This window comes from Salvelinus fontinalis, chromosome 19 (genome assembly GCF_029448725.1).
Source record: "Salvelinus fontinalis isolate EN_2023a chromosome 19, ASM2944872v1, whole genome shotgun sequence".
Classification (NCBI taxonomy): Eukaryota; Metazoa; Chordata; class Actinopteri; order Salmoniformes; family Salmonidae; genus Salvelinus; species Salvelinus fontinalis.
In genome coordinates, this window is record NC_074683.1 from 37,116,433 (window position 1) to 37,129,029 (window position 12,597).

At 40.9% G+C, this 12,597-nt stretch overlaps 1 protein-coding gene across 2 annotated transcripts in view; it reads left to right on the top strand.

Moving 5' to 3' along the window:
* Positions 1 to 12,597, top strand: part of LOC129816680 (glypican-6-like) — a 199,401-nt gene that overhangs the window by 47,264 nt on the left and 139,540 nt on the right. For both annotated transcript variants that reach the window (XM_055871447.1, XM_055871448.1), the window contains exon 2: positions 5,706 to 5,864. In XM_055871447.1, coding sequence (XP_055727422.1) covers positions 5,706 to 5,864 — 159 coding nt within the window. The remainder of the gene's footprint in view (positions 1 to 5,705; positions 5,865 to 12,597) is intronic.

Below are 12,597 nucleotides of genomic sequence, written 5' to 3' on the forward strand. Positions count from 1 at the left end.
GTGATAAACAAGACAGAAACATGGTGATAAACAAGACAGAAACATGATGATAAACAAGACAGAAACATGGTGATAAACAACACAGGAAGATGATGATAAACAAGACAGAAACATGATGATAAACAAGACAGAAACATGATGATAAACAAGACAGAAACATGGTGATAAACAAGACAGGAAGATGATGATAAACAAGACAGAAACATGGTGATAAACAAGACAGAAACATGGTGATAAACAACACAGGAACATGGTGATAAACAAGACAGAAACATGGTGATAAACAAGACAGAAACATGGTGATAAACAAGACAGGAACATGGTGATAAACAAGACAGAAACATGGTGATAAACAACACAGGAACATGATGATAAACAAGACAGAAACATGATGATAAACAACATAGGAACATGATGATAAACAAGACAGAAACATGGTGATAAACAAGACAGAAACATGGTGATAAACAAGACAGAAACATGGTGATAAACAAGACAGAAACATGGTGATAAACAAGACAGGAACATGATGATAAACAAGACAGAAACATGATGATAAACAAGACAGAAACATGGTGATAAACAACACAGGAAGATGATGATAAACAAGACAGAAACATGATGATAAACAAGACAGAAACATGGTGATAAACAAGACAGAAACATGGCGATAAACAACACAGGAAGATGATGATAAACAAGACAGAAACATGGTGATAAACAAGACAGAAACATGATGATAAACAAGACAGAAACATGGTGATAAACAAGACAGAAACATGGTGATAAACAAGACAGGAAGATGATGATAAACAAGACAGAAACATGGTGATAAACAAGACAGAAACATGGTGATAAACAAGACAGGAAGATGATGATAAACAAGACAGAAACATGATGATAAACAACACAGGAACATGGTGATAAACAAGACAGAAACATGGTGATAAACAAGACAGAAACATGGTGATAAACAAGACAGAAACATGGTGATAAACAAGACAGGAAGATGATGATAAACAAGACAGAAACATGGTGATAAACAAGACAGAAACATGGTGATAAACAAGACAGGAACATGATGATAAACAAGACAGAAACATGATGATAAACAAGACAGAAACATGGCGATAAACAACACAGGAAGATGATGATAAACAAGACAGAAACATGGTGATAAACAAGACAGAAACATGATGATAAACAAGACAGAAACATGGTGATAAACAAGACAGAAACATGGTGATAAACAACACAGGAAGATGATGATAAACAAGACAGAAACATGATGATAAACAAGACAGAAACATGATGATAAACAAGACAGAAACATGGTGATAAACAAGACAGGAAGATGATGATAAACAAGACAGGAACATGGTGATAAACAAGACAGAAACATGGTGATAAACAAGACAGAAACATGGTGATAAACAAGACAGGAAGATGATGATAAACAAGACAGAAACATGGTGATAAACAAGAAAGAAACATGGTGATAAACAAGACAGAAACATGATGATAAACAAGACAGAAACATGGTGATAAACAACACAGGAAGATGATGATAAACAAGACAGAAACATGATGATAAACAAGACAGAAACATGATGATAAACAAGACAGAAACATGGTGATAAACAAGACAGGAAGATGATGATAAACAAGACAGAAACATGGTGATAAACAAGACAGAAACATGGTGATAAACAACACAGGAACATGGTGATAAACAAGACAGAAACATGGTGATAAACAAGACAGAAACATGGTGATAAACAAGACAGGAACATGGTGATAAACAAGACAGAAACATGGTGATAAACAACACAGGAACATGATGATAAACAAGACAGAAACATAATGATAAACAACACAGGAACATGATGATAAACAAGACAGAAACATGGTGATAAACAAGACAGAAACATGGTGATAAACAAGACAGAAACATGGTGATAAACAAGACAGAAACATGGTGATAAACAAGACAGGAACATGATGATAAACAAGACAGAAACATGATGATAAACAAGACAGAAACATGGTGATAAACAACACAGGAAGATGATGATAAACAAGACAGAAACATGATGATAAACAAGACAGAAACATGGTGATAAACAAGACAGAAACATGGCGATAAACAACACAGGAAGATGATGATAAACAAGACAGAAACATGGTGATAAACAAGACAGAAACATGATGATAAACAAGACAGAAACATGGTGATAAACAAGACAGAAACATGGTGATAAACAAGACAGGAAGATGATGATAAACAAGACAGAAACATGGTGATAAACAAGACAGAAACATGGTGATAAACAAGACAGGAAGATGATGATAAACAAGACAGAAACATGATGATAAACAACACAGGAACATGGTGATAAACAAGACAGAAACATGGTGATAAACAAGACAGAAACATGGTGATAAACAAGACAGAAACATGGTGATAAACAAGACAGGAAGATGATGATAAACAAGACAGAAACATGGTGATAAACAAGACAGAAACATGGTGATAAACAAGACAGAAACATGGTGATAAACAAGACAGAAACATGGTGATAAACAAGACAGGAACATGATGATAAACAAGACAGAAACATGATGATAAACAAGACAGAAACATGATGATAAACAAGACAGGAAGATGATGATAAACAAGACAGAAACATGATGATAAACAAGACAGAAACATGATGATAAACAAGACAGAAACATGGTGATAAACAACACAGGAAGATGATGATAAACAAGACAGAAACATGATGATAAACAAGACAGAAACATGATGATAAACAAGACAGAAACATGGTGATAAACAAGACAGGAACATGGTGATAAACAAGACAGAAACATGGTGATAAACAAGACAGAAACATGGTGATAAACAACACAGGAACATGGTGATAAACAAGACAGAAACATGGTGATAAACAAGACAGAAACATGGTGATAAACAAGACAGGAACATGGTGATAAACAAGACAGAAACATGGTGATAAACAACACAGGAACATGATGATAAACAAGACAGAAACATGATGATAAACAACACAGGAACATGATGATAAACAACACAGGAACATGATGATAAACAAGACAGAAACATGATGATAAACAAGACAGAAACATGATGATAACCAGCTGTAGTAACCTGGTATATTTATGTTTACCAATAGATGGCAGTATTGACTCAAGACGGGGGTTTGCTTCCCGCTATCCGTAGCTTTTTCCTATGTCTGCCTATATAACTATGATTAAGAAAGCTTCAGGTAGCTTAAGCTAGGTGCATTAGAGAATGTAATTCTAAGTTACAATTAAATACTAAACCGTACTTAAGTCTCACGAGTCGTAACTCTAAGAAGCCTTTAAGGATACTACACCAGCAGAGAAACATGGTGATAACCAGCAGAGAAACATGGTGATAACCAGCAGAGAAACATGGTGATAACCAGCAGAGAAACATGGTGATAACCAGCAGAGAAACATGGTGATAACCAGCAGAGAAACATGGTGATAACCAGCAGAGAAACATGGTGATAACCAGCAGAGAAACATGGTGATAACCAGCAGAGAAACATGGTGATAACCAGCAGAGAAACATGGTGATAACCAGCAGAGAAACATGGTGATAACCAGCAGAGAAACATGGTGATAACCAGCAGAGAAACATGGTGATAACCAGCAGAGAAACATGGTGATAACCAGCAGAGAAACATGGTGATAACCAGCAGAGAAACATGGTGATAACCAGCAGAGAAACATGGTGATAACCAGCAGAGAAACATGGTGATAACCAGCAGAGAAACATGGTGATAACCAGCAGAGAAACATGGTGATAACCAGCAGAGAAACATGGTGATAACCAGCAGAGAAACATGGTGATAACCAGCAGAGAAACATGGTGATAACCAGCAGAGAAACATGGTGATAACCAGCAGAGAAACACATGTCTTTGTCCTCAAGTGGTAAATTAATCCTGGCATGAATTTCATCTCTGGGCTGCTGGCAATTTGAATTTAATTTGTTTGTGTTCTACCAACATAGGGAGCTGGCTGAAAGTTGTGAGAACGGAATGATTGCATGGGGAGAGGGAACAACAAACGTGTGTGTGTACGTGAGAGAGATGGGAAGCTGTGTCTGCCACTGTCTCATCCAACCAGACCTAAGATTACTGTTATATACTATTTCTGGTTATGTTTTCAAGGCCTTTACTTTGTGACACTAGCTAGTGCTGATAAATGCTGCATGTATTAATGCTGCTTTGGATTGAGGTGTGCTGTAGCATGAGTTAATGGCTGGCTTCACAGTCACGCACTATGGCTTATTCACATAGAGGGATCGAATCCCCGAGCTGACAAGGTAAAAATCTGTCCTTCTGCCCCTGAGCAAGGCAGTTAACCCACTGTTCCCCGGGCTCCGACGACGTGGAGGTCCATTAAGGCAGCCCTCCGCACCTCTCTGATTCAGAGGGGTTGGGTTACATGCGGAAGACACATTTCAGTTGAATGCATTCAGTTCTACAACTGACTAGGTATCTCCCATTCCCCTTTCCCATGTGGCACAACTGACTTTGTTTTGCAGGAGAATGTCCTACAGTACATTTCACAGGCACATCCTCATCCCTTTTAATACATTAATACATGAACATGTAGAGTCAACAGAAACACTGTAAAGCAGTGATCATAGACTAGATTCAGCTGCGGGACCATTTTTTCTTGAGCGGATGGTCAGGGGGCAGGAACATAATTACAAATAATTTATAGACTGCAAATCGACCGCAAGAAGCCAAAACAGAAGACTAAAATATAATCACTTCAAACATAGCTTGCATTTGTATACATAAATATCTATTTTATACATGGTAATACTTTGGAACAGATTTCCAAAATGAAAATCAATTGGAGCTGATTTATTTTATGTCCCCCCCATGTTTGTTTATTATTTGCTCAGAAAAGTTGGGGGCCAAATAAAATCGTCAACAGTTGTGGAACCGTAACCCTGTAGTAGAGGAATCAACACTTCCTAGATGTTAAATCGTTGTATTTTATTCACTCTCATAGCGCTTGGTTACAGGCCCTCAAAATATAATGTCATTCTCTTACCGGTCAACCTGAAATGATCTGGCAGTTGTGGCTCTTTAATTAAATTCAGTAATGGTTGCATGCAGAGACTGGTTCAAATTGAGAACACAGTGTAATAAAAGGATGTTACTAGAATTGATCCAGTCATTTTAAGCAGCTAACCCCTGGCTTATGGAGATATTGTGGATTTAGGCTCCCTCTCATTTGTGTTAAAGACATTGACAGCACTTTATTATCATGTTTTGAGTAGCACAGCTTGACAAATATGACTTTCTTTCATCATTAAAGAGTGAAAAGTGAATGCACATTGACAGTGAGAGCATCAACAATACTTCAAATGTCTAAAGATGAGGATTTTTTATTTTATTTCTATTTTTAGTCTGAAATCAGAGTTTTATCAATATATAGAGAAATCACTGATATTATTCTGTTACAAAAAAATATTCAATCAGCTACCCATTTGTCAGAGAAGAACCGTAGTTTATTAATCAACCCTCTTTGTGTTAGTTGAAATATGATTTGTAAATGTGTTTGTAGTTTTTGTCTGCTGTTTTATAACATGATAGATCTGTGTGACTGAATAGCAACTCTGTGTTTTTCCAGGCGACCATCTTCGTGTATGTCCTCAAGGGAGCACCTGTTGCACCTCCGAAATGGAGGACCAGTTTGGCCAACGGAGCAAGCTGGAGTTGGAGAACCTGGTCGATGAAACTAGTCATGAATTACGAAGCACCTTTGTCTCCAGACATAAAAAGTTTGACGGTAAGACACATTTCTGGTGTTCTTTCTAAAAACTCTGCTTTTGTTTACCTGCAATACCCTCTTCTCAATTGTTGCTCACCTACATATTCTTTCATTTTGAGCCACCTATAGGAGGCGGCTGAGGGGAGGACGGCTCACAGTAATGGCTGGAACGGAGCGAATGGAATGGCATCAAACACCTGGAACCATGGAAGCTATGTGTTTGTTGTATTTGATACAAGTCCACTTATGCCCCTCCAGCCATTAACAAGAGCCTGTCCTCCCCAATGAAGGTGCCACCAACCTCCTGTGCTCTATACTCAGCTACTTGAGGATCCTTGAACAAAGTTTGTTCTGTTGACTTCTATTTCAGTTTTGCTTACTGTTGTGTTTGCATTTTAGTTGACTTGCTCAAGAGGGCATTTGAATTATAAATCATCATGAAGACTGTGGAGTACCTCCTTTGGGTTAGACAAGCATGGCCTCTTGCACAACATATTGACAGCTGTAACCAGTAGCGGTGAGCGTCCTCCTTTTCTAATACATCTCCTATAGCAGGTCTGCTGCAGCAGAATGTAGGATCCTGACTTCCACAGTGACTCTTATGACAACCTCTCCTGACCCCCGTCAGCTCAGAGAACGGAGTTTCTCTTTGCGGAGATATATTTGTTTTTACTCCTCGGCCTTGACTTTCACGCACACTTCCTGCTGATCGTCCTCTTCCCAGTGAGTCCCTGCCTGTTATGGTTTAATGAGCAATAACACAAATCTCTCCAATGGCACCCTCAGCAGTGTGGGCAGCAGCTGCTCATCAGGACTATGGAGATAGAGGAGATGGGGGTAAATCATGTCAATTATGGGATGCCATCCCACAGCCATCCATCCTCCTGTCACATCTCAGTCAGCGGCTTTTTATAAAATATAATTTGAGTATGTGATTTATGTTAGAGAAACTCTGTGGAGAAAGTGTCTGTGTGCTGCCTCTCCCTGCTCCAGATGGGGCTTCTTTTAACCTTATTTGGTTAAACCAAAACCATATTGTGCTTCTGATTTGGGCTGGATATGTTTCAGTTGGCTCACTGTTAACACAGGGAATTCAGAGAGTTTGTAAACGTTAAGCCAAGCAGCGGCCTTGATTCAACAGTGCTCTCTCCAGTGTGAGGAGCTCAGGGCTTTCACAGATTAGTCCACAGTGTCAGTGCAATGCTTCTCAATAACAATGAGCTCTCTCTTTCTCTTCCTCTTCCTCTCTCCTCTCTCCTCTTTCTTTCTCTCTCTCTCGCCACTTCAATCTCCCCACTTTCTGCACAACTAAGCCAAATGCTTTATGATTAAATAGTATTACACTTTTGACTGTTAACACTTGTTAAAAAAAATACATTAATCTAATGTCTAGGGCAAACACTGCTTTGATGTTTATTGTGTGGGATGTGAAAAATGAGCTAAAGCTGTTGAGTAAGTGCCTCAAATCTGAGAGCAGTGCTGAAAAAGCATATATTGAATAGAGGCCCCACAATTATTCAATGGAGCGCAGTGCATGTTAAATCCTGCAGTCATCTGCACCTGAGAGTTAAAGCAGAGTCATTTTTCATGCAATACGATGCAGTAGGAGTATTACTACACATCTCCAGTAACAGCATTAGGGCCACTACTGATTGTTGGAATACACTAGCAAAATAGTATAGGTTAATATATATAAGGATTCCACTTCTTAAGGATCGGCATTCCATCAACGGGACAGTTGTAAATCATGCAGCGCCATGTGTCATGATCGTAAATTTTAGAGTAACAACAAATGTTGGTACATAGAAGTGTCTTACATCGGCTGAAAGCTTAAATTCTTGTTAATATAACTGCACTGTCCGATTTACAGTAGCTATTGCTGCGAAAAAATGCCATGCCATTGTTTGAGGAGAGCTCCTAACAACAAAACACTTTTTCAACGCGATAGCTTTGATAAATTCACCTCTATTAAGGTGAAATGTGTACTTACATTCTGAAATCTTGCTCTGATTTATCATCCAAAGGATCCCAGAGATAACATGAAGTGTCTTTTTGTTAGATAAAATCATTTTTCATATCCTAAAAAGGTCCATACAGCATGCACGATCGATTTTGTATTTCCACACGTTCAATTTTCAAAGAAAGGAATCTGTGAAAATCTCACCCTAAACGTTGTTTCAACGAGTCAAATCACGTTCGTATCTATTCCTCAGAGATCCTAGAATGTAACCAGACTTCACTATATCATTAGGGGTGTAGTATATCCTATAGGACACCAAATTTGATCAGAGAGTGACGCCTTCATGGCACGCCAATGACGCGGGCGGCCATCACTTGAACGACTGTATCTTTGTCAAATAAGCACCAATCGGGGTCAAACAAAGCTAGCTAGATAGCCAATGACCTGTGCTTTACGGGAGTATCCCTAAACCATATATATGTCATAAAATGTACCTTCTAACCTTGTATGACAGCATGCCTTTTCATTTTGGACAAAAATTCTAAGGATATTCAGAGTTATGAAGTTATGAAAACTGGTTGTTCTGCAAATCTTGAACTTATAATATGGCTACTACCACTTGGAAAGATAAATCAAAGTTTAAGTATACAGATTTGACGATACTCTTGCAGAAAAATGGAATATGAATGCGAATGTCTTCTTCACGATTTGCCCAAATGTACCTGGGGACTTCACACTAAAAGTCTTGTTGTTCACTCATTTTTCAAGTTATCCATCTGAAACTTTACACATACACTGCTGCCATCTTGTGGACCCTATCGGAATTACAACCATAGTTATGGCCAATAACTATAACCGTTCTCTTGCAGATGGTGGTAGAAAAAGACTGGTTGTTTTTTCTTTGTATTTTCTTCTACCAGATCTATTGTGTTATATTCTCCTACATTCAATTCACATTTCCACCAACTTCAAAGTGTTTCCTTTTAAATGGTACCAAGAATATGCATATCCTTGCTTCAGGGCCTGAGCTACAGGCAGTTAGATTTGGGTATGTAATTTAGTTGAAATTTTTTAAAAAGAGGGCTATCCCTATTAATAAAGCAGTAATTTTTCATGCATTGCGATGCAGTAGGAGTATTACTACACCTCCAGTAACAGCATTAGGGCCACTACTGATTGTTGGAAACATTAGCAAAATAGTATAGGCTAATATTTATAATGATTCCACAAATGACGACGAATATGTTTTATTACCAAGTCGTTACAAGTTTACTGTTGCTACTGTTGTCAACTGACTTTTATTTGGCAAGGGGACACAAAAAGATTTAAGAGTAAGCAAATGTTTAAATTTATGACTATATATTTAGCTATGAATAATTTAGTCCAAATTATGCATTTCCTTCTGCTTCTGTTTTCAATGCCAAGTTCAATGCCTCTCCATGTGAGATGTCCTCATTAAACTGCTCTCACCGTAGTAAACTACAACCTAAGTTCTTTGAAAATCTCACGAAGACTCAAGTCACCCTGGTCATAGACTGTTCTCTCTGCTAGCGCACGGCAAGCGCTATTGGAGCGCCAAGTCTAGGCCTAAGAGGATTCTAAACAGCTTCTACCCCCATGCTATAAGACTGCTGAACGATTAATCAAATGGCCACCGGACTATTTACATTTACACCCCTCCGCCTGCTCCATTTGTTTTTACACTGCTGCTACACACTGTTTATTATCTATGCATAGCCATTTTACCCCTACCTACATGTACAAATTACCTCAACTAACCTGTACCCCTGCACATTGACTCGGTACTGGTACCCCCTGTATATAGACTCATTATTGGTATTTTATTGTGTTACTTTTATTATTTTTTACTTTAGTTTATTTGGTAAATATTTTATTAACTCTTCTTGAACTGCCCTGTTGGTTAAGGAATTGTAAGTAAGCATTTCACGATAAGGTCTACACTTGTTGTATTTGGCGCATGTGACTAATAAAGTTTTGATTTGAAAACACAACTGTATGAATCTCTGTATTTTGAGCCCAATAGCCCTCTATTTAGAAGACCAGAGTTTACCTTCATGGAAGACAACTGTCACTTTTTAGTTTTCACACATTTTACAAAACAAACATAATTGCAAATTCAAACAACTCTTTGAGTGTTTTGGATTTCAGCCCAATTCCCAGCAGCAAGTGACATGATTCACCATGCCCACTCCTTTTAAACTGTTCCTTATCGTATCTGGGGCTATTGAATTACAGCCTATAACTCTCAAATGATCGGATAGTTGCACAGAAACTCAATGTCAGAACGTCAGTGTGTTCTTTTTTTCCAGGAAAACAAAATCTTTAGCACATGTGCCGTTCCTGGAAGTGAGCGTGCATCAATAAACAAGTGTATATTTTGATCGGCCTGTCAGGGAGAAGAGAGGAGGGCTCCAAGGATGAAGATGGGGGAAGTAAATGGGGTTTGTCCAGCAGCACTTACGTCCATGACTCCAGGGACCCACGTTTCTCTAGGGGCCTCCTGCCACTCTCCATAATTTCATCAGTGTCAGGATGGATGCTGTGTGCAGGTTTCCATGCTGCAGCTTTCTACTGGCTGCGAGCTTTACAGGAGACACGGAGTCTGGGTCTCGGCTGACTGGCAACACAGGAAACATGAGACATTACTATTTGGACTCTGATTTAATTTATGTGTTGGTTATCTATACATTCAATCACATTGGAGAAATGTTCAAGCCTGGAGAATTCTAGAGTTGTTTTGGCAAGGTCAGCCTTCACCACCCTGGACGCCAAGGTATATTAGGAATATTTTAACATCCATACTGGCTTTGGGTTTCACCAGCTAGTGTTTATTAGGAATATTTTAACATATACACTGGCTTTGGGTTTCACTAGCTAGTGTATATTAGGAATGTTTTAACATATATACTGGCTTTGGGTTTCACCAGCTAGTGTATATTAGGAATATTTTAACATATATACTGGCTTTGGGTTTCACCAGCTAGTGTATATTAGGAATATTTTAACATATACACTGGCTTTGGGTTTCACTAGCTAGTGTATATTAGGAATGTTTTAACATATATACTGGCTTTGGGTTTCACTATGTTAAGGCTGTCGCTTTCCTCATCCTCAGATGAGGTGAGGAGAGAAGGATCTTCTGACCAAAATGCGGAGTCAGGGAAATAAGCCATCTTTTATTTTATAACAACGATGAACTGATGAAGATGGCAATACGAAAAAACAAACACTTTAACAAACTTACAAAATAACAAAACGACGTAGAACGGAACCTGAACATAAACTCACATCACAAACGTAAACTCACGAACAGGAACGTTACATCAAAACACACGAACAGCCAAACAGCTCCGAAAGTGAATAACATCGACAACGACGAAGACATCACAGGAGACAATCACCCACAAACAAACAGTGAGAATGCCCTACCTAAATATGACTCTTGATTAGAGGAAAACGCAAACCACCTGCCTCTAATCAAGAGCCATACCAGGCAAACCAAAACCAACATAGAAACAAATAACATAGACTGCCCACCCAAAACTAACGCCCTGACCATAAACACATAAAAACAACATAAAACAGGTCAGGACTGTTACAGTACCCCCCCCTCAAGGTGCGAACGCCGGGCGCACCAGCACAAAGTCCAGGGGAGGGTCCGGGTGGGCAGTTGACCACGGTGGTGGTTCCGGCTCAGGACGCTGTCCCCATACCACCATAGTCACTCCCCTCTTCTGTCTACCCCTTCTAATGACCACCCTAACACTACCCTCCCCTAAATAAACGGCCAGCACCGGAACAAGGGGCAGCACCGGGACAATGGGCAGCACCGGGACAAGGGGTAGCACCGGGACAAGGGGCAGCACCGGAACAAGGGGCAGCACCAGGATAAGGACCAGCACCGGAATAAGGGACAGCACCGGGACAAGGGGCAGCACCGGGACAAGGGGCAGCACCGGGACAAGGGGCAGCACCGGGACAAGGGGCAGCACCGGGACAAGGGGCAGCACCGGGACAAGGGGCAGCACCGGGACAAGGGGCAGCACCGGGACAAGGGGCAGATCCCGGCTGAAGGACTCTGGCAGGTCCTGTTTGGACGGCTCTGGCAGGTCCTGGCTGGACGGCTCTGGCAGGTCCATGCAGGCTGACGGCTCTCGACACTCATGGCAGACTGACGGCTCTCTACGCTCATGGCAGGCTGACGGCTCTCGACGCTCATGGCAGGCTGACGGCTCTCGACGCTCATGGCAGGCTGACGGCTCTCGACGCTCATGGCAGGCTGACGGCTCTGGCTGCTCATGGCAGGCTGACGGCTCTGGCTGCTCATGGCTCTCTGACGGCTCTGGCTGCTCATGGCTCTCTGACGGCTCTGGCTGCTCATGGCTCTCTGACGGCTCTGGCTGCTCATGGCTCTCTGACGGCTCTGGCTGCTCATGGCTCTCTGACGGCTCTGGCTGCTCATGGCTCTCTGACGGCTCTGGCTGCTCATGGCTCGCTGGCGGCTCTAGCAGATCCTGTCTGGTTGGCGGCTCTGGCAGATCCTGTCTGGTTGGCGGCTCTGGCAGATCCTGTCTGGTTGGCGGCTCTGGCAGATCCTGTCTGGTTGGCGGCTCTGGCAGATCCTGTCTGGTTGGCGGCTCTGGCAGATCCTGTCTGGCTGACGGCTCTAGCGGCTCCTGTCTGGCTGACGGCTCTAGCGGCTCCTGTCTGGCGGATGGCTCTGTAGGCTCGTGGCAGACGGGCGGCTTTGCAGGCTCATGGCAGACGGAT